Below are 22416 nucleotides of genomic sequence, written 5' to 3' on the forward strand. Positions count from 1 at the left end.
GCCCATTATGAGGTTACTGTGTGTTGGCAACTCTAGTTTGACAGAAGCGCGGTGCGCCTGACATCTAGACACGAAAAACGAAACGAGTTTGTCTTTTCGTTTCAACGGCTCTTGGGCAGCGGCTCCGACGAATAAATAAAATACGTCACGTTGTAAATGGAGAGCTTATAAATTGCATTCAAGCTGAACGAGAATCTGCGACCTTGTGTCGCCTCACCAATTAATGTCTCAAATTATTTCTTTGCCCGGCGCTTTAGCTTACTATGTTTTCTAAGTGAATTACCAACGTATAGTTAAAATATGGTTTAGCGGTGTACGGTGTTCGGTGACTTGAAACATAAATATAGTGATAATACTCAGTTAAAGTGGTCAGAAGGCTTCGTGGATTCGGTGCAAAACGATTTGACCTTACTTTTGAGTAAAAGAGTCGACCCACGCCGTCTATTAAGAAGACTCCTACGCCTCGGTACAAACTGCGTTGTCGTCGAGAGACTAAAAAAGGCACTACGATGAGAATATTACTGGATGAATTACGTTACGTTGCTTATATTTACCCGTGTGCATATTTTTATTAAGTTAATATTATGTTTGTACATAATTAAGTGTAGAAGTGGTGCTATTCGATATTTTTCTTATCAGAATATGTTTTGATTGTTACTTATCAAGGCTACCTGTTCGTGAGAAATCATTGAAGCGGTTTGGCAAACAGATGGTACGATAATCAATCTAATTTATTATTTACTTTACATGTTACACTTTATTTTCTTTTAAAAGTTTATGCTGTCAATATCTAGTTTAGAGCAGACACTTTCAGTGTTATTTCGTCAACATACTGATTAGGAAATTAACCAAAAAAAGTAGTTGTCTAATAGGATTAAGTAGGCTTGCTTTCCAACAAGTTTTCAACTTAGGTAATACTGCCTACACATATCTAAATATGTTGTTTTAAGTATTTCAACAAACCTGTGTCTCCCACCCAATTTGCTTAAACATCAACCTCATTATTTATTTAATTTCTGTGTTATTCTTAACGAAATTAAATAATTTCTTTATATACTCTGTTATTTATATAGTTTTAATTTCCAGGTACATATCGTAATTAAGTACACAAGAATTTAATAACACATCAAATATAATGCAAAACTTCAAGTTGATGTAAAGAGGTTTATTATATTTATAAAGAAGTCATAAAAGTCTTCAAAATAAAGAAAACATCAGCCCTGCTCTGTTACAAAGTGAGAATGGATGAAAATGATGTTATCATATCTTCCACCGAGATAATAAAGGGTAAGTATCTTTTGTTTTTTATCTAATACTAGCTTTTACCCGCGACTCCGTCCGCGCGGAATAAAAAATAGAAAATGGGGTAAAAATTATCCTATGTCCGTTTCCTGGTTCTAAGCTACCTGCTCACCAATTTTCAGTCAAATTGATTCAGCCGTTCTTGAGTTATAAATAGTGTAACTAACACGACTTTCTTTTATATATATAGATATTGAATAGAATAGAACTTGAACTTATTTCTCTCTCGTCAATATATTTATCTACTGAAAATAGAACAAATTAAAAATTAATAATAACCCAGATTACTTGATAAATGAGTCTGACATAAATCTATAGTGAATAATTTTTTTAATTCATTTGAGTAGTTTTATAGTAAAAAGTATTAACAAGACTGCTAGTTATAGAAAAAACGCAATCTAATACTTATAAACTACTGCAAAATTAGCTATGGGCATGGCATTTTCAAAATGTTACATATTTTTAAATGTCCTAGTGTTATTATTAACTCTTGGATTACAATTTAATTTACATAAATTATTATTATTTGTTTACACACTGGCAGCTAACTAGCCGATGCATGTGTCAAATAGTTTGGAGACATCTTGTTTATCAAGTCCGTTTTTGAAAGAGTTTATTATAATGTACTTGATTAATTATTCATTTCCGAGACCAAAATCCTGGTATACATTGTCATCCAACTCATTATCTTTTACAAAACAGAGAAATATTTTTTATACAGGGATTATGATCTTGGAAACCAACAATAAATCTATTTTACATAGTTCAAAGTAGTATTATGTTATGGAATTGTAAATTCCCAATAAAATATATCTTTGAAGTGAAATTTTACATTTGACTTAAAACAAAAGTACTCCTTTATTACTACATTTATATGGATTCATAAGTATCTGGTATTTATACAGCTTCGGTATTCCTGTCTGGTCTGTTAATATCAGTAGTTATGTCACTTGTCATATTTATATCTTACTAGCTGTCGCCTACAGCGTGAAATTAAAAAATAAACCTAATAAGTAGCCTATGTTTTATCTGTCCCAAATGTCATCAAGATCTGTTGAGCCGTTCCGGAGATTCCTTCAAACAAACATTCATCTAAACATTCGCATTTTTAATATTGGTAAGATTCTTGAATAAAAAATAGCTTTTATTGAATTCATTATCCAAATGACTAGTATCAACAACATTGTAATTTTTTCAAATAAGTCACACAATTAATAAGAACTTTTCACTTAGTAATCTCACTAGGCATGTCAGCAAATAGTAAACTGATTTATGTTTAAGTAAATATAGCATAGTATTTATTTATTTAGTTTTTAGCTAAGACATGATTCTGCATTTTATTTAATGAAATCATATTTGCTACATGCATTAAAATGACCTTGTAAGGCTATGCAAAGAATAGCAGGATGACATCAATGTCCAAATCAGAGGCTCTATACTAACTAGGGTTGTCTCAAATATTACATTATTAAATTAAATATTTTAAAACAGCACAATTCCAATTTGATTCCTAACAGAAACAATTAAAATATAATGTTATAGTCATTGATAAAGTTTAAATATGTGTGAGTTTCTAGAACTAAGTGAGTGAACTGTATAACCAAGCTACTATGGGAGCTAAGACATGTGTTTGAAATACGCTATCTATACCATGTAAAGCCGGATCCTAATCATACAAATTTTATAAATGCGAATGTTTAGATGGATGTTTGTTTAAGGTATCTCCAGAACAGCTCAATGGATGTCAATAAAATTTTGCATAGAAGTAGATTATAGTCTGGAAGAACACATAGCATATATATTACGTCTTTTTTTTATGTCGCGCTTACGTAGTCGACAGCTAGTAAGAGAATAGTTTTTTGTGTTGGCAACCCTGGGTGTTGTATTGCATCATGTTGTTACGTAGTCACCGTCATTGCAACCTTCACACTTCATTCGCCATTGATCTTAAAATAATTGATTGTGATATACTTGCATTTATATTGACGATGATATAATTACGACGATTAGCGCCCACAAACACACAGACAAACGGACAAAATTCTAACAATCATTGCTTTGAGTTCTGTGTAGTTTGTTCATTGGCTTCTAGCTTTTCGCTCGCCCTAATTACAATGACCAAGGGAGTCTAAGGTCTAATTAAATCAACCAAAAATAAATTAAAATTAAAAATAGTTCATTTTCTAATAGAGGTCCTCGCGGAAGATAACTCGCCCACATCAAATTCTGCTCTTACTTAACCACTGGTTTCTATACATGTGTTGGCAATGGAAAACCCATTTTTAGACCTGACTGAAACTAGAAACTTCCTTATTATAGAGTAATACATCTGTACAATATGAGGCTCATATATCACCTTAATGTTTTCCGTTAGGCGACAATGTGCACTGTTGTGTTCATAATGTAATTGTAACTGTGAGTTTCGACCGCAGAAACATGTACAAAAACATTTTGGTAATTCTGATTTTTCAAAGAGAATGAATAGAATGGATAAACAAAATGTTTTTAAATCTACATTTTCACGCTGATAAATTCTCATATCCAATGGGCTAGAAAATGAAATCCGATTCCCAAATCCAATATGGCTGGTATCAATTTCGCTTCGACGTACCGTATTTTATACGACCCATGTTTACGTAAAAATAAAAATGAAAATCATCAGAAACGGATGAAAAAAATGCACATAAAAATAATCTTACTTCTTTCTATCGTACCTACTAATATGATAACACACATAAAAAGAATACAGTCGAATTGATAACCTCCTTCTTTTTGAAGTCGGTTAATAAAGGCGAAAGTTTAGATGGGTGGATGGTTGTTTGTTTAAAGAAACCTCGATGAAATTTGGCATAGATGTTGATCATAGTCTGAAAGTCTGAACACATAGGTTACTTATTGAGTTTATTTTTAAATTCCGCGCGGACAGAGTCTGGCGACAGCTAGTGTAACATATAAGTGATAAAACTTGAAAAAATGTACATAAATTTTTGTTACGTAGTTCAGTACTAGTATTAATTTAACAAAATGCGGCATTAATTTCTGCCATGCACATGTCAAGTTTTGAGAGGTACATTCGTAACCGCCAGGATGGGGACTTGAAAAAAATCCTTGTACATTTTTAAGTTGTATTTTTCATCTGACAATCTCTGAATGTTTCAAGTTTTAATACCAGTAATTGCCAGGGAGCGTTGAATCGAAGTGAGAAAAAAGTTTTGACTTTTTTTTTAGTCATTCCGTAGAAGCTGGCCAGGAAAAGTTTGTGAGCGTTTGAATACTAGCTGGCCTGTTTTAAAATATACCGCTGTTGAGATTGAAATTTTTATAACATGTTTTTTTTCTACAAATATTTGATATGTTGATCAAACGTAACTTAATTTGCATCGATCGCTAGAATTTTTATTTTGGTATTTATTTTTGCTGTTTAACTCTTTAAAGATAATGAAAACCACATCCCGTTTAGTGGTTAGAAAACTCATGTACTTTTTCCTTATTTGTAATGTTTTTTGTAAACTTTAGTTATAGCAATTTTCTAGAATTTGAGATGTTTATCGGCAATGTTCAATTAAGAAACTTATAAACTTGTGGGACCCAAATGTAAATAGTACAACTGTAACTATTTCATTATAGAGCGTCGGTGGCTCACATGAATCTGCAGGTCCTGTGTTCCAATCCCGTTACGTACCCATGTGTTTTTCGATTTACATATGTATGTCGGCGCCCGCGCGCCACCTGAGAAACTGTAAACAACACGTGCACCGATCACGTCATTCGATGCCCCCACTCTCCCCACTACTAGCTCTGCCGCTATAAAAGACGTGCAACATTATTTGAAAGGCAGTCTTGGCTCTGGCGTGGCTCGGTGCACTAGTTGTACTTCGCTTGCTTAACCTAGACGCTTTGGATAGTTAATTTGTGGAAACGAATTAATTATTATTCCGGTGCTATAATGTGGTCCCTAGACTAATTATACCCGGTTATTATTTAAGGATAATTTATTGAATTGTTACTTTGGAACATAGTTTAGTTTAATGGTTAACTAACTGTCATTATTCCTGTGATTTTGCTAAAAACTATTATAAAGTTTAAAGTAGCTTCATTCTTTTTATCTGTGTCCGATCCTCTTCCTACATGTACATTTATTCGATGTTCTTACGGTGAAGGAAAACATCGTGATGCAACCTGCACATATCTGAGACGAAATTAAAAAATCAACCCGACCTGGGCCAGCATGGTTGACTATGGTCTAGTCACCCTAGCCCTAGGCTCCGAGCTCTTCGGTGAGGACTTATAGTGAGCTGATGATGTATGATGTATTACATCATGACCCCTGTGTTCGTGTTATATTTTTTTCACCTCAAATTAGAATATATTTTATTTTAACATTTAATTTGTGTTGAGACTCAACCAGAATGTATCGTTGTAGGTTAACCTCTGACATTTCCTGACCTCTCCAACAAAGCAACCCTTACATTGTGTTTGAGGGATTGTTTTATGTCACATATATATATAATTGTGAATGTACTTCTGTTTCTCGACAAGACAAGTTACAGATGTGTTCTATTTCTAAGCTTATTTAAGTATTGTTATTTAAAGCGAATTAATTTAGGATTGAATTGATCCTACCTTCGTTCCTATCCTATTTCATCCTATTTCAATGAATAGTAAATACCTTCGTTATTTACTATTCATTGAAATATTCTTTCATTGTTGGGAAGCTACACTATCCACGGGTGACGTAGGCTATGTTTATAACTGTTTTTTTTTGTAATTTCGCGCGGGCCAAGTCGCGGTGCTTGGTATTGTGTAATCTTACTAATAAATGCCAATATTTAAATGGATGGATGGATGTTTGTTGGAAGATATCTTCAGAACCGCTAAACGGATCTCGCTGAAATTTGGCATGTATGTAAAACATAGTCTTGAAGAATATACAGTCTACTATTTATGTTTTTTTTTTTTAACTCAGCACGATTATAGCTGCTCATGTTAATATTATAAATGCGAAAGTGTAGATGGATGGACGTTGGTTTGAAGGTGTCTCCAGAACGGATGCATGGATCTCGATGAAATTTGGCGTAGAGGTAGAACATAGTTTGGAAGAACACATAGGCTACTAATGAAGTTTTTTTTTAATTCAGCGCGGACGAAGTCGCGGGCGACAGGTAGTCTTCATAAAGGGTCAAGGTCTCAACATGCCGGCGACGTGGTCCGGTGTGAACCATATCACTGAAATTTATATCTTCCTTGTCATTGTTTTATAGAGCATTTAACTTTATGCTATTTATGTATTTTTTCACAATATGCGTCATGAAAATAGTTTTTGTAGCCTTTCGCAATTAGAATACTGTATGAACCCTGATTAACGTAGGCTATATTATAATTGTCATAGCCTATGTTGCTCTTAAATATATTAAATAACTAGCAGTTACCCGCAACTTCGTCAACGCGGAATTTAAATGAAATCTTACTAATATTATAAATGCAAATGTTTGGATGGATGGATGTCTGTTAGAATGTATCTCCAGAATCTCTGTATGGATTTCGCTAAAATTTGGCATAGATAATGCATAAACAAGCAAATCTTTTCTATTTATTACATTAGTTAGATAATATTGTTTAAAAATATTTGTGGCCGCTAATATTTAATACGATAAAGAATTTTTATTCTTAAGAAATTACACAAAATTGTTGAAAACATTTAATTTTTTACTGCTGAACATATTTGCATTCGAACAACCGTATTCTTGTTTTTTGTGCCATAAGTTTCGGGTATGTAGAGGGTTTGGAATTCATTTGTTCCTTCAAGGTAATACCAAAAAGGTTTCTACAAGGCTAGGCGTACTTATCCAAGGACATTTTGCCCTTACCCTTTCGTCTGATTTCAATCTTACTCGATAACTTTTAGTACGTAATGAAATAAATTATTTCTACTGTTGGCTAGCTAAAACATGTTTTCTCTTATGGGTTTCACAGCGTAAACAGTTTTTGGTCACTATAACCGATAATAATCAGTTGTAATAACCGATCTATGGTTTTAGTCGCTGTAACCCGTGCCGTTTTTAAATAAATGCGTATTAAAACATTCGGTCTATATGTTCAATTCAAATCAGTCAATTTTTAGTCTTAAATCTTTATTATAGGTAAAGGATGTGAAGGGAAAGTGGATTTTACGGAGGAAGGGACGCTTAGGAAGGGGATATATCTTTTTTCTGTGCGTCCTCTCCGTTGATATAAAGTAGGCAAGAAGTCTGTTACGATTGTCTATGGGCAATTGCTTTGCTATTTCTGCGTATTCAGACTGCTTGCTCATTTGCCATTTATGATAAAAAAAAACCTACAAGTAAACGTAAACACTGAAATTACTTCCCACACCAACAAAAATGCTGAAACATTCTCATTCACGTCGACATAGCAATCTGTGTCATTTCGCTCAGTTTGAACACAAAAGAGGCAATCAAAATTTTAACCTGTAGTGTGTACAAACCTTAAGCTTGAATTATATAATGTTAGGACTGTTGAGGGTAGCCACACAAATGTTAGGACTGTTGAGGGTAGCCACACAAATGTTAGGACTGTTGAGGGTAGCCACACAAAAAAAAGGATTTATAAGGAAGCGTGCGCTGCTGCTCGAGGCAGTCTCTTTCCATCCGTCATTGCGGAACGTCTGACATTTTTGTTTATTTACGTTCGGTTTGAGGTTACTATTGCGAGGATTATTTAAAAGTAGAGTTAAATTCACTATTTCGCTGTTAATTTATTTTAAAATACTTTTGCATCAAATATCTAACATCAGAAGTGGGATAGGATCCGCGTGATTCTATCCACTTTGCTCACTCTGTGTTTGTGTTTGCATTTTCGTGAAAATAAATGCAAAGAGAAAAATGTCAGATCGTTACCGTGATAATCTTTGTAGTCGCAGTAAGTTGAGTCGAAATCGGAATCGTACCAGTGTTCACGAAGCAAGGTTAGCGTGGACCAAGCCGTTTATTCTGCATGGGAATATGTGAGTAGTGAGGCTCACGCGCTGTCTGTGTATTTCACTTTGACAGGATTGTGGACACGATCTATTCAATTTGTACTGCGGTAAGATCGAACCAATATTTTTATATATCAAATTTTGATGCCAAATAAGACAACATCTGACTTTTTAATTAATGTAAAAATGTGTTCTTTACTTAAGACTGAAATTGAATACCTCGATCAGTTTATTAGTGAGGGTCAGGTAAGGCCGAGTCGTGACAAGATTAAAAACCTTTGCCTGAGTCAGATGGATGTCATTATGTCGTAATAGTCATTGATGCCGTATGAGACGTTTTTATATCAGGAGATGATGCTTCTAGGGTATTTTCAGGACTGACAAACTGCGGGTTGCCATTAATATCATGTAAAGGACGGACTGCGGGACGCTTGTCCTACATGGTGCCATGGTGAGGAGAATCTGTGCTGTTTGATGATCCGATGTAGTTGTTACTGGATCTGTGCTGTTTGATGATCCGATGTAGTTGTTACTGGATCTGTGCTGTTTGATGATCCGATGTAGTTGTTACTGGATCTGTGCTGTTTGGTGATCCGATGTAGTTGTTACTGGATCTGTGGCTGTTTGATGATCCGATGTAGTTGTTACTGGATCGGTGTTGTTTGATGATCCGATGTAGATGTTACTGGATCGGTGTTATGTAATGATCCGATGTAGATGCTACTGGATCACTGTAACCCAATACACTGAGGCAAGTTTAATCTGTAAGGCCTGTGGCAGTGTGGTCCCTGAAACACGCGCCTGAGTAGTGCCTGTCTACAATCAGCGCACCTGAGCGGTGCCTGTCTACAATCAGCGCACCTGAGCGGTGCCTGTCTACAATCAGCGCACCTGAGCGGTGCCTGTCTGCAATCAGCGCGCCACAGCCGCGCCTGTCTGCAATCAGCGCGCCACAGCCGCGCCTGTCTGCAATCAGCGCGCCAGTGCAGCGCCTGACGACGAGCAGCGCGCCCGCATTGCGCCTGCCAACGAGCTGGTATCGAAAGACTCTATGCCATTGTTACAGACGAATTCCAGTGTTGAAGATACTGGAAGAACGAGCCCGAGGACGGTCTCATGTCAGGAGAAGCCGTGTTAGGACTGTTGAGGGTAGCCACACAAATGTTAGGACTGTTGAGGGTAGCCACACAAATGTTAGGACTGTTGAGGGTAGCCACACAAAAAAAAGGATTTATAAGGAAGCGTGCGCTGCTGCTCGAGGCAGTCTCTTTCCATCCGTCATTGCGGAACGTCTGACATTTTTGTTTATTTACGTTCGGTTTGAGGTTACTATTGCGAGGATTATTTAAAAGTAGAGTTAAATTCACTATTTCGCTGTTAATTTATTTCTTTTAAAATACTTTTGCATCAAATATCTAACAATAATATAATTTATCCCTCGTATAACATGTGCTTAGTAGGTACATATTTTCCTAAGTATATATGTACATACATATGATCAAAGGGTGCGTGAAGTTTGCTGACATGTGTAAACTCACCTTTAGTGTAGGAGCATTGTAATACTGAAATAGCTAGTAATTTCCTATTCCCCCAGAAAGCATGCAATGGTGCGGAACAAGTGTCAGTGTAACCTTGGCGTTATGTAATTGTATGCAGCCCTAGTGTGGTACAAGTGTTAATATAATTGACTATATACTATATATTATGACATGAGAAAATAAGAGAAAAAAGATTTTTAATCGCTAAAAAAATAAGAAATAGATAGATCTACCCGCTTTTCGTAGACCTAAATAACGATAGAGATGTCTTGTTAGAAAATTGTCAAATTTTCTTAGTGTGGGTTTTCACTCTTGAAAAACCCGTATAGAAACATGTTGGTATCTCTATTTCAATTCAAAAGAAAATACTACGGATGTCCATTTGTTTTTCTACGAATATTTTTGCAATGGAAACGTACTAGGAAGGAATCCTCTCATTGTATATAGATCTATTAATCGTAGATAAAGTTTCTGCAATTTGGCTACTTAAATTCACGTATCGATCATCCTTTAACAACAAGTGTCACCGCTCGTTGGCCATCTTATACCAAAAAAGATTAAATTTGTCACCAAAATGTCATTTCATTGAATTATTTCCACGACTCCTTTACCATACCCGGAATCACCTTGCTGATGTTTAAATCATCAATGTTGACTTTCCAACTGGTTTCCAATAAAAAAATTGCAAATCAAGAATTAAAATTGACCTTTACTTATTCATATTTGTACCAAATATGTAAATTGAAATGGACACGAAAAAAATGTCAATTAATTTTGAAATGTCTATGTATGTTTAAATATAAATTACATTGTTATATTTTGTATTTCGTAATTAATTAAACGCAAAAGTTCTCATTCATTATTTCGTAATTACAAGTTTCCATATAAATTTCGTACATTTTAACGTATTTTTCCTTACTAACTTAAGTTATCAATAAAAATTGTTGAATGACTCAATTATACTCTTAAAGCGAAACTTTCAAGGTATAATTCAGAATCATCTAAAAGGGTTTTTTTAATTCATGTTCTGTAAGGTCTTATTTCTTTGATCGATAACAAAATTATTTATACAAGAGGAAACTTGTCGTAAAACATTTTATTGAAAAATAACAGTCTCTTGTGACTTAACCCACGCGATTTTTAATCCGATACCCGTAGAGAACCGCTTCAAGTAGCAATTACGGCCACTTGGTTTTAATTCGCAGATCTAGCACGATACAGCAAAGGGTTAACTTTGTAGAGTACATCGTTAACCTCTTTTACATGTTACCTTGGAGATAATCATTTTGAAATGAACTAGGGTAAGAAATGTCGTAGGACGTCGCCAGCCGATGATCTAAGCTAGATCTAGGATGTGGCTAGTAGGAAAAATTCTATTCTTTTATTGCAAAGGAAACCGTTATGAATATAAGTCAATTTTTTTTATGAAATATTATCATAGAGTTTTAAGTTATCTGCAGGCATTGTAGACATCTTTGACAGCTGCCCCCCTTTCTCTGCCTGCTCTTGGTAATGTCCACGAGGATGATTAATACTGTAAAAAATATATCTACATTTTTTTTAGTCTATGTTGTGTTCGTTAACTTTTAATAAAGTACTTCTTTTAGATGTCACTTGACTTTCAACGTTCGGTCTAGGATTTTTAAATTAAAATAAATTGTATAAACTATGTAACTTATTACACGGTTTGTTTTTAATTCAATTGCGTATATTGCAAAATGTTTCGTATTTCTTGTGGTTTTGTGGCCAAGAGTGCGTTATTAAATAATTATGTTTAACCACATTGAATTGTTTTTACACGTTTAAGAAAACCGCAAACAATTATCAGTGTATATGAACCATACAAATTGTACTAACACTGAAATTATTGACGTTAAGGCAAAGATTACGAAACTCCATTTGTCATGACTAGTACACCTCTTTGGTTATGTTAAATTGTATCAAATAGAGAGTGGTGATTGTTATCTCTTCTGTCGTCTATTAAGGATTCTAGTTTAATAACTTAACTTATGTTTCATATATTCTGTGTTTTGAGCTTAGATAATAAACAACTAGATGCCTTTTGTGTAGTTAAGTTTGCACATGTGGCGCTCAGTGTATGTATGCTGATTAATGTTCTCTGGCCGGTGAATCTCACTTTGATAATATACCGCTTTGTACAGCGAATATTGTTTTGTACAATGAAGCAGTTGTTTCATAATCTGTGCGTTGGTTTTGTAATTGTGTGTTCAGTCGTTTTTTCTTTTTGTAAAAAAAGCAATGAAAGTGCCAGTGCTAACTGAACTATAGAAATTCGGGGAAGAAATTGATTGATAGCTTTCAAATAACTTACGCATAATGTTACAATGAAAAAAATATACATTTTCGAACGTGATCTCTTTACATTATATTTCGTTAGTATCTAGAATCTAGATAGTAACGAAGATACTGTCAAATATAAATAAATAAAGATCGTCCATTAATCATATGCGACTCGAAGGGGGGGGGGGGATTCTGAATATATTCTGAGTATATAGAAATCACGAGGATGGAGGGGGCTAAAATAAATTTAAATTTCAAATTTACTTTCTACTAAAAGTTATACACGTGATTTTAGGTATTTGGGTGAGAGGTAGTGTAAAACTTCACCACATCACCAGAGGAGGTGGAGGTCACGAAGTCCACTAAAAACAGCACTTAATTAATGGACCATCCCATATTATATTGATGTATATTTTCTACTAGATTTTTTAACGTTTTCATTCATGCATCATAGTTACATTTTTATTGTAGTTTTGACCATATTGACATGAGTTATGCAACAAGGCTTACCTTTACTTACCATACTGACAGTGACCCTTGGTAAGCCATTCGTTACCTTTTTCGATGCAATACTTCAATTGATATTGACCTTCGAGCGTTCTATAAAAAAATGCAACGTAAAAAGTGGTCACAACGATAAGTTTTTGAAATTATGTGTTTTCATAGGCGATTTTATACTTTCGCTTTCCAGAAAATAGATCTCAAAATGAATTGAAATGATAATTTCTAATGAATATAAATCAGGTATGCAGGTAAGTTTCTACTGCCGAAACACTAAACATCTTGTTTTTTTTTTTTAAAGAAAGACTTTGTACAGTTGTTTCTGCAGTGGAAACACGCGTTAACATTACAGTAGTATACATGGATATATATATTCTCCTGCTATACATGATACGAGATATTTACAATCGAGACAACATTTTGTTACTACATGCACGCCTTTTAGTGCAGGTTTATGCAATTTTTATTACTACACGGCGAGAACTCAATCGAGTTACAAGCTCTTTAGAAATTATATATCTTAAAAAAATACTGTATACTAGGAAGAGATGGATGGATTGCGTTAAAGGTGACATGATCGAAAACGGAGTGACTACTGAGATGCCTTAGATTAAGATCGATCTGGGGGACGAAAACTGGTTTACCGACTCGTGAATGGAATACTTGGAGAAGACGATGATGAAAAAGAATTTGTAATGTAATCTGTTTTGAGTTAAATTGCAAATGTTAAAAAATAGTCTAGAAATGTTTTAAATAAGTAGTTTTACTACACTAAAAGTTGATAGTTGAGTTTCCGTAATCTATTTTCATAGTTAACGGTAGGCGACATAAGTATTTCTTTTTGTAATAAATTGTCTTTTTAGTATTCCATCTATAAGTTTTATTAATGTTATTTTATGTTGGCGAAATTAGTGCTCAAGTTTTAAATAGTCCAATAACATGCAAACACGTTCATAAAATGTCTTGAATTTAAATTATTTTTATGGTAATATTACGATGAAAGTTTTAATTTTGCTCGTATAAATCTAATATATAAAATTCTCGTGTCACAGTTTTCGTTGCCATACTCCTCCGAAACGGCTTGACTGATTCTCATGAAATTTTGTGAGCATATTCAGTAGGTCTGAGAATCGGCCAACATCTATTTTTCATTTTTTTTTTAACTGCGCGCGGACGGAGTCGCGGGCGACAGCTAGTATGGTAGAAAATAATATTAGTGCGAAAAAGTTTACGTCAAATCTGACATAATATTTTATAATGAAACTAGATATGAAATGCAAATATTTATCTTCAAAGCGCATTAAATTAGCAAAAAAATTAGGTATAGCTGTTCTAAATATATGTTTCCATTGTGGAAAATTTTCTAACTGTACAACACAGGATCTGATATTTCACTTTAAAAAAAAGCAAAAAAAGCACAAAACTAAAGTTCTCACCTATTATTGTGTTTTAGATATGAAACTATCGAGACAGTTTTGGGCTTAGACTTTAAGTTCAATGATTAGTTAATTAGAGTGGTTACAATTATACACGTTTAGTTCCTAATTATATGGTACTTTAGTGGAAATCCACCTTAATGACCTGACTACTGAAACAAAAACGTAACGTTATGCCTACGTCACCATGTTAATGTAACGACTTGCCTCTTTGACTTGCAAATGTTGTGTTTAACATACATTATATTTCTTAATATAGATGTTAGCCTTTTCAAGTATTAGATTTTAGGGTTTTGTTTACTTAAAGTTGATATTAGTGAAGATATTAATGAATTTCTTCTTAAATTTTATGAACTATACCAGGGGTGGTGAACCTTTCTGTATCAGCGTGCCATTTTTGTAAAGAAATGATTAACGAGTTCATAGACGTGCTATCAAATAATTTTAACTTTGTGATTATTGTTATCATTTCCCACTTTAACACCCGTGCTCGCTCTTCATGACATAAGTACCTACTTCAGACTTTTTTCGTATTGTATAGTGAATTTTGTGATCAGTGAAATGCCATTGGTTTCCCATCCCTGAACTATACTACAACAGTACTAATCTACTTTTGTATTAAATTTCACTGTTACATAACAATTTTATATCTTCCTCCATATAGAAGTTGAAGCCGAAATAAAATTAATAGCAAATATTTTCGTCTCCACATAAAATATTTTAGTCTGAGCATACAATGTTTGTGATACCCTAGATAACGTACCCATAAAAACGTCTGGAAGGTAACATGATGCCGTATTTAAGTCCTAAAAAATATGTACTTTGTTGTGTGTTAAATAACATAAGCAATATTATCTAAATTTCCCTCTAAAATCGTTGTTTTTTTTTTATATTTTAAAATCTAGCGCTTGACCACGATCCCACCCGATGAAGTGATGATGTGGTCCAAAGATGGTACGCGCTAGCTTTGTAAATGCCTATTCATTCTACTTTTGAAAATAGGTAATGGCAAATATCATCATCATCATCATCATCAGCTCACTATACGTCCCCACCGAGGGGCTCGGAGCCTACCCCAAGTTAGGGGTGACTAGGCCATAGTCAACCACGCTGGCCAAGTGCGGGTTGGTTGACTTCACACATATCGTTGAATTTTCTTTATCTTTTTAATTTTCCTTCACCGTAAGAACGTCGGATAAATGTACATATGTAAATCGAAAATCGAAAAAACACATTGGTACATGGCGGGATTCGAACCCAGGACCTGCAGATTGCAAGTCAAGTGCTTAACCCCTGAGCCACAGACGCTCATGGCAAATATGGATGATGGCAAATAGTAATAGCAATCTATATCTATCTATACTATTAATAAAATTGGAGTGTCTGTACGTAATATCCAACCGCTAGTTTTTCAATTAGCTTAATGTTTTATAAAAAAAAATATTAAAAAAATCATAAAACCTGGTGCAAAATCGTTAATCCTTTCCTTTCCGTTTCTCTTTCCATATATTTTTTTCCAAAAATGACATTTTCTTCAAATAACATTTATTTTATTTAAACGATCAAAAGATATTAGGATACGTGTATCTGGACAAACCTTTAGTGTTGTTTTGCATATGTGCATTCAGTTAGCGACAGATCCCACACTGCGCCTATTTTGGTGTAGCTATTGTTGGACCAGTTCTGATTCTACACTTGTATAAATACGGCAGATCTCTCACTTTATGACTCACAATACTTTGAGTTTGAAAATGCAGATGTCAGTAGATTTTTTTTCAAATTCTTACCGCCACAGTCACAGTTATTGTTCACTAATCGTTGATTTCTGAAAGCAAAATCCCTGTATATAACATATCGTCATCCCTCTCATAATCTTGGCAAAAGAAATCCCGGTATATTCTAAACTTGGAGAAGTTAGACATGTAGGGAGTGAAAAACTCCTGGCTGTAATATTCAATATAAATTTCTAGTAGCAATGCATTGTGATGAGCGAAATGTAGTCGTAAGTAAATGGAAAATATATGTTGTCAAAGTTATTAATTGATTTGTTAACGATTTGTTGACTGTAATACGCCTAGTCAAAGTGTAAATTGACTAAGTTCACAATCGATCGGTACATTAAGAATTGTAGAAGTAACGGTAGTTATCTCTATTATATCTGTCGAGATGAAATATCGTACATAAAGTGTCAGAACTTTTAGATTGATAATGTACATAGACCTTTTTAAAAAGAAATACCTCTCAAGATACCGCAACTTGCCAAAAAGTTATAAAAGAAAGTCGGAGTAAAAGAAAATAAGTAATAATATTCCTTAATGTTAATGTTGAGATAGGGATGTCGATGTTAGTATCGATACATTTGTCGATAATATTTTCTCTTTGTGTGTTATATATTTCTTTGGTATTTTTTTATATTGACTAAGCTAGCGTTTAACCACGATCCCACCTGATGTTAAGTGATGATGTGGTCTGAAATTGTTACGCGTTAGCTTCGTAAATGCGTATTCACTCTAATTTTGAAGGCACCCCACGTCATATTTAATGCCGAATAATTAAGTTTATAGATATAAAAAGAAGCCCTTTAATTTAGGAAGCTAGGTCATTGACAAAAGTGACGTAAATAATTATTAGAATTTCTTTCTTGTGTCGAAATACAAAAAAAAACATGAGAATTGCTTCATCCATTCAGCCTCGTAACGCCCACTGCTGGGCATAGGCCTCCCCCAAAGATCGCCACGATCGCAAGAGAATTGCTTAGTGATAAATTATTCCACAATCTATCCGAGATCTGATTAAGCTATCGTTGTTTTCCAGACAGACTGTATTTTGCGACCCTGAAGACTGGTTATAAACCGAAACCCACGCGGAACAGTAAATATTTCCATATAGAAGATGAAATCGTCTACGAGAACTTTTACTTCGATTTTGGACCTTATCATCTATGTCACTTGTATCAATTTTGTAATAAGCTCAACGATGAGTTGGAGAAGAATCCGAAAAAAAAGATTGTCTTCTATACCAGCAGTAATGAGACGTTGCGACTTAACGCTGCTTACCTTATTGGGAGTTATCAGGTATGGTTAATACTATTTTTTTGATAATAGTAAACTTTTGTACATATTAATCAAGTACAACTATGCAATATCATTTCACTTTTCCTGTAATTTTTTTAGAAAATAACTAAAGTAATAAACTAGCATAATTGCCGCCATGTGTGGAATTTGACGTCTTTTTGTTTAAATAATTTACTCGTTCAGTTGAAAATACTTGATATGAGAATTATGGTACTGTTTCGCCAATCCTTAGATTTGTAATCGTTTACAGATAATATACCTTGGAGGTTGTCCGGCAGCAGTTTACAAGCAACTAACAGAAGGCAGCGAATGGTCACTGCTTAGTTTCAGAGACGCGTCAGGTGGTCCACCACTATTCGATATCTCTCTACTCGATGTGCTTAGGGGTCTAAAACTGGCGCACGATGCTAGATTCTTTGATTTTAAACACTTCGATGCTGAACAGTATCTTTACTATGAGGTTTGTGTATTTAAAATGGTTTTTCTTTAGCTTTATTAGGTGATTAGATTTTATGTTGACAACTTTAGATTTTAACTAGGTGATAATTGAAAGCAAATTTTGTTATTAATTTATCTAGACATAAATTACTCAGATTTTAGTTTGAAACAGATGATATCCCTAGATATAAGCAAATAAAATAATTATACATAACTAATATACATACTAATTAATTCCAGAAAGTAGAAAACGGCGACTTAAACTGGATAATTCCAGGCAAGATGCTAGCATTCTCCGGCCCTCACCATCGATCCCGTTTAGAACGTGGTTATCCATTACACAGTCCGGAACATTATCACCAATACTTCCGTACACATCACGTGACAACCATCGTCCGTCTCAACAAGAAGTCATACGATGCTAAGCAGTTTACAGCTCACGGCTTTGAACATAGAGAGTTGTTCTTTGTTGATGGATCAGTACCTTCGGATCACATCGTCAATAGATTTATAAGGATCGCGGAGGCAGCTAAAGGTGCGGTGGCTGTGCATTGTAAAGGTAATTTTTTTAATAGTCTTGACTTTAAGTCTAAATAATTTTATCTGTGCCGCCTCCTTGACCTCTCAAATTCTAGTCTTTCCTTTTTTACCCTTTATTTGAAAGGATGGAAAGAGGAAGAGATCTATAGGGAGTGGAAATATCTTATTTCTGTACACCTCTTCCTCGGCCAATTTAATTTATGCAATGCATCAATGGTTGAAAGGTTTATACCTTATATGATATATAGTTTAGGGAAATGAGGTGGCTTGCTTCTTTGCCATCTTTTAATATTAAAATCTTGTTCTTCATTGGTTGTTCATTATTTCTCTTCTAAAATTAATGATTTATGTACCACGTCAGCCATTAAGTATACCAAGTTGTAGTTGTAGCCATTGGGTGCTTGTTGAATCCATAGAATCCAACGGGCCAATGGGAAAGAAAATTCCCATTGGGCTATTTATCAGTGGGCCGATCGGTCCAACGGGAAACACCCTAAGATTTAACATCTATTAACACTTGTGGTGTTCTAGTGGTTTAGCTATAATATTGTTTGTATGTCAGCGGGTCTGGGTCGCACGGGTACTCTGATCGCTTGCTACATGATGAAGCACCACGGGTTTGCGTCACGCGAGGCCATCGCCTGGCTGCGCCTCTGTCGGCCAGGCTCCGTCATCGGACATCAACAGTGGTTTTTGGACAAGTATGTAGTTTTCTTCCATTTACGTAAGTTCCGTTTTACTAATATTATAAATACGAATTTTTAGATGTATGGATGGATGGTTGGACGTAGATGTACTACATTGTCTGGAAAAACACATTAAGCTATTAATTTAGTTTTTTTAATCCTGTGCGAACGGGGTCGCGGACGACAGCTAGTTTGTAATGTCCACAGACTTCCTCATCATGTGACGTCGTAACTGTCTAATCGAAAAAAATAGTTCATCTAATATTTTGATTACGTAACAATGTTAATTTCAAAGTAACTTTTAGGCAAAACAAATGTTGTATTTTAAAATTTTCTGATAATTGACATGCCTAGTTGCATTACATATTAATGAAATTTGCAATCTGTCAGTGACATAAACATAATATATTACATTTCAGTATCCAAGTTCGCATGCACGCGGAGGGTGACGCGTATCGTCGTCGACATAACATCACGTCGTTGCCGGTGTTCACCCGCGGTATCTACTGTGACTTGCCGCCAGAGACCGACGTGTCTGACAAGTCCGTCGCCGCCACTGACAAACCCGTCTCTCTGCAGACTATACTGCATAGCAACAAGAATGGCAAGGTGAGTGGACATCGTATCAAAAGTTAGACGTAGTATCCGAATCTGTACGTGTAAATGGCGCTTTTGTCTCATTTGTACATTGTATTTTCTTCTCTGTCATGTAAGAAATGTGATCTTCTGAAATCTTTTCTAAAACATGTATCTAATTTCAGATCGACAACGCAAATGTGTTAAATGCTAACGAAACGGACACAGAGAACAATGTGACTTCAGTTATCGGTAAATACAAGACCACGGCAACGCCTATGTTGCCCACGAAAACGGTATTCGCCTCCAAGATGAACTACATGCTGCCCACAAATAACATCCGTAACGCCAACAACACCAATCTCAAACCACAGCCCAGAGCCATCAACTCAACCTTAAAATCCCACTATGCAGCTAAAACCTCCACCTTTCCACCAACTAGAGGCACCAACTCACAAGCTAGCAAACTAGTTGCCAGCGTCAAGTCTTCCTTTACAGGTAAAAATAGCTTCCACGGTCAAAGAGCAAATCTCGCACGGCCAACTCTAAGCTACAACCACGGCAGCAGTCCTTTGAAAACATTCACAAGAAAAGCAGTCAGCGTCAATAAAATGACATCAAACGATACATCTGTCATCAACACCCTCAGTAATGTCACTTCACTCTCCGCTCTCACTGAGAACTGTCATCTTAACGGAAAGAATCGACTGCCTTCAGAGCCTAATCTAAAAAATGTTACCCAAACGAAAACGATCAACAACGTAACCGGTAGAAAGAAATTAATCATCCGATCGAATTCGAGCTCGAGAAAGAAGCTGCCGAAAAATCTAACCAAAACCGGACTCGAGGCAACACAGGACCTGTCTTCCAGTGACACTAATATTACGAACATTTCAGCAGACTCTCTAGATACTCCGTTCAGGTTTAGACGGAAAAGGGACAAGTCCAGCAGTCCGGAACCGATGGACTGCATCTCCAACTCCGTAATCACAGCTGATGTTACACCGGACAATTATGAAGAAACTAACAATTCCCAGGGGAATAAATTATACAAGATAAAAGCGTTGAGAAAAAAATGTCCTACATTTGGAGTCAGTCTTTTAAAGCAAGATAGCGTTCAAACGCGGTCGAGTACTGGTGCGAGTACTTCTACTGTGAAAAAGAAATGATTAGAGCGGGATATAGATTTAGTTATTCCAAGTTATAGATATTCTAATAGTATAGAGGCCACGCATAGCGAGGTATTAAATGTTGATAGAATTGTTTAGGCGCTTTCTAACTTATTCGGCTGAATTAACTCTTTAACTCATCAGCTAGTAACAGATAATGTATGTCTAAACAAATTTTATCGACATATTTGTATAGATAAATATAACCCCACAAATTAAAAGCCTAAATGTACGAAAAAATTTTACACAGTACATTATATTGTTGCGTCAGATCGATTTATTGTCTAATATATCGTCTTGTTTAGGTTATAAAATTTTCTATTGCCATTTTTATTTGAAGACTTTTAAATTAGTTAAAATTTTATTTTTAAGTCTATTTAAAAACCACCATATTATATAGGTCAATTCTTTTATATATTTATGAATTAAAAACCATATAACTTTAACCTTTTTAACCTGATAAGGTTAAAAAATTAAAAATATTTTTTTATTTTATTGGCAACTCTATTTTTTTTAAACTCTATAGTCGCAAATAAAATTTATAATATAAATTTGGTTTTATATTCAATTTTTATGCATGTTTGTACATAAAATACTTATCAAAACCTTCATTTAAAATGTACTTTTTTTATAATGTTAACTTTATTATGTAACTCGTTACTAGTTATTATTTACTTTTATTATATTATTTTATTTAAGACATTTCAAAAACACATACATATTTTTTTTTTAATTAATGATTTGTTAATATTACACTATTTTTTTTATAATTTACGGATATAATTATATGTTTAGTTACTTGTTAAGTTTAATGAGATATATTAGATAATAAGTTGATCATCGCATTTAGAAATAAGAGATAATATTTTTATATATAATAACTTTCTATGTGTTTATTGAAAGCCATTTTTCCTTAGCCTTTGTAGAACTTGTTTCCATATTCTAAGTAATATATGTTTATTATTTGCTACGTTGATTTGTAGGTTAATATCTATTTGTGGTAGTTATTGGTAGGATTTCGAATTAAACATTAGTAGTTTTTTTTTGAGCTTAGAAACATGCGCATTGATACGTTGTATGTGTTTACTGAATTTGTCTATATACTAGGTAAAAATATTTATTAAAATGAAATATTTAAAAAAAAATCTGTTTAGCTTCAAGTGTGAACTGGGTAGCTATTGCTATCCCTTTCTGTACTATATAAATTTTATGAGATTTTATTACCTGAATATCTTGCCTTTTCTTTGCTCAAGCAATAATCTAATTCACTGTCACAAATACGCTAGTTACTTACAAAAATTTGTTATAGTTTGACTTTGCCTTTAAGTTAGCCGTTAAATTGTCAAATAGTACAGTCGTGGTGAAAATTATTGATATTATGATAGGTTCTGTTATATATTTTTTTTCAATTGGACTTTTGGTACAGTTAATTGTATGGATGATACATTATATTTAGTCTATACAAGCTTTTTTAAGAGTCGTATTTATAAAAATGAATTGATTTTTTTTATTACAAACACATATTGCCATTCTTTTTTATTCTCTTTAAAAATACAAATGTAACATGTTTTAAGTTGATGTTTCCGCAGTGGAAACTGTTATATTGTTATTTTACTGTTTTATAATTTTGACCATGACTGTCCGACAGCCGTTGTACACTTTTTTACACGAATGTACCGTAAATTTTCAATAGCGTTGTACGAATTTAGAAGATCATATCAGATTTGTATGCATCTAAATATTATCTATAGTTATGTACATATTATCTCAATTGTTACATAAGACTGTTGTCTAAAACGTTTTTAATGTGAAAGTAAATAAGCTATATTTATTAGAACTGTACTTAGAATGGATTTTAAATCGTTGTTTCCTTAACCGT

General features: G+C 34.2%; 1 protein-coding gene across 1 annotated transcript; it reads left to right on the top strand.

The window, feature by feature from the left end:
• The first annotated feature begins 57 nt into the window (after positions 1–57).
• LOC106716737 (dual specificity protein phosphatase CDC14A) lies at positions 58–20743 on the top strand. The gene is made up of 8 exons (XM_014510318.2): positions 58–712; positions 1087–1287; positions 16869–17128; positions 17379–17588; positions 17807–18125; positions 18669–18807; positions 19212–19401; positions 19554–20743. The coding sequence occupies exons 2-8, from the start codon at positions 1242–1244 to the stop codon at positions 20535–20537; spliced, it is 2148 nt and encodes a 715-aa protein (XP_014365804.2). The 5' UTR covers positions 58–712; positions 1087–1241; the 3' UTR covers positions 20538–20743.
• The last annotated feature ends 1673 nt before the right edge of the window (positions 20744–22416 follow it).

The sequence above is a fragment of the Papilio machaon genome, chromosome 23, assembly GCF_912999745.1.
Source record: "Papilio machaon chromosome 23, ilPapMach1.1, whole genome shotgun sequence".
Classification (NCBI taxonomy): domain Eukaryota; kingdom Metazoa; phylum Arthropoda; class Insecta; order Lepidoptera; family Papilionidae; genus Papilio; species Papilio machaon.

Bases quoted from the DNA above. Each gene is read 5' to 3' on its own strand.
- LOC106716737 (XM_014510318.2), top strand. From the start codon at position 1,242: ATGGATGAAAATGATGTTATCATATCTTCCACCGAGATAATAAAGG. The intron at 1,288-16,868 runs GTAAGTATCTTT...GTTGTTTTCCAG, and splicing joins TTCCACCGAGATAATAAAGG to ACAGACTGTATTTTGCGACC. The intron at 18,808-19,211 runs GTATGTAGTTTT...ATTACATTTCAG, and splicing joins CAACAGTGGTTTTTGGACAA to TATCCAAGTTCGCATGCACG.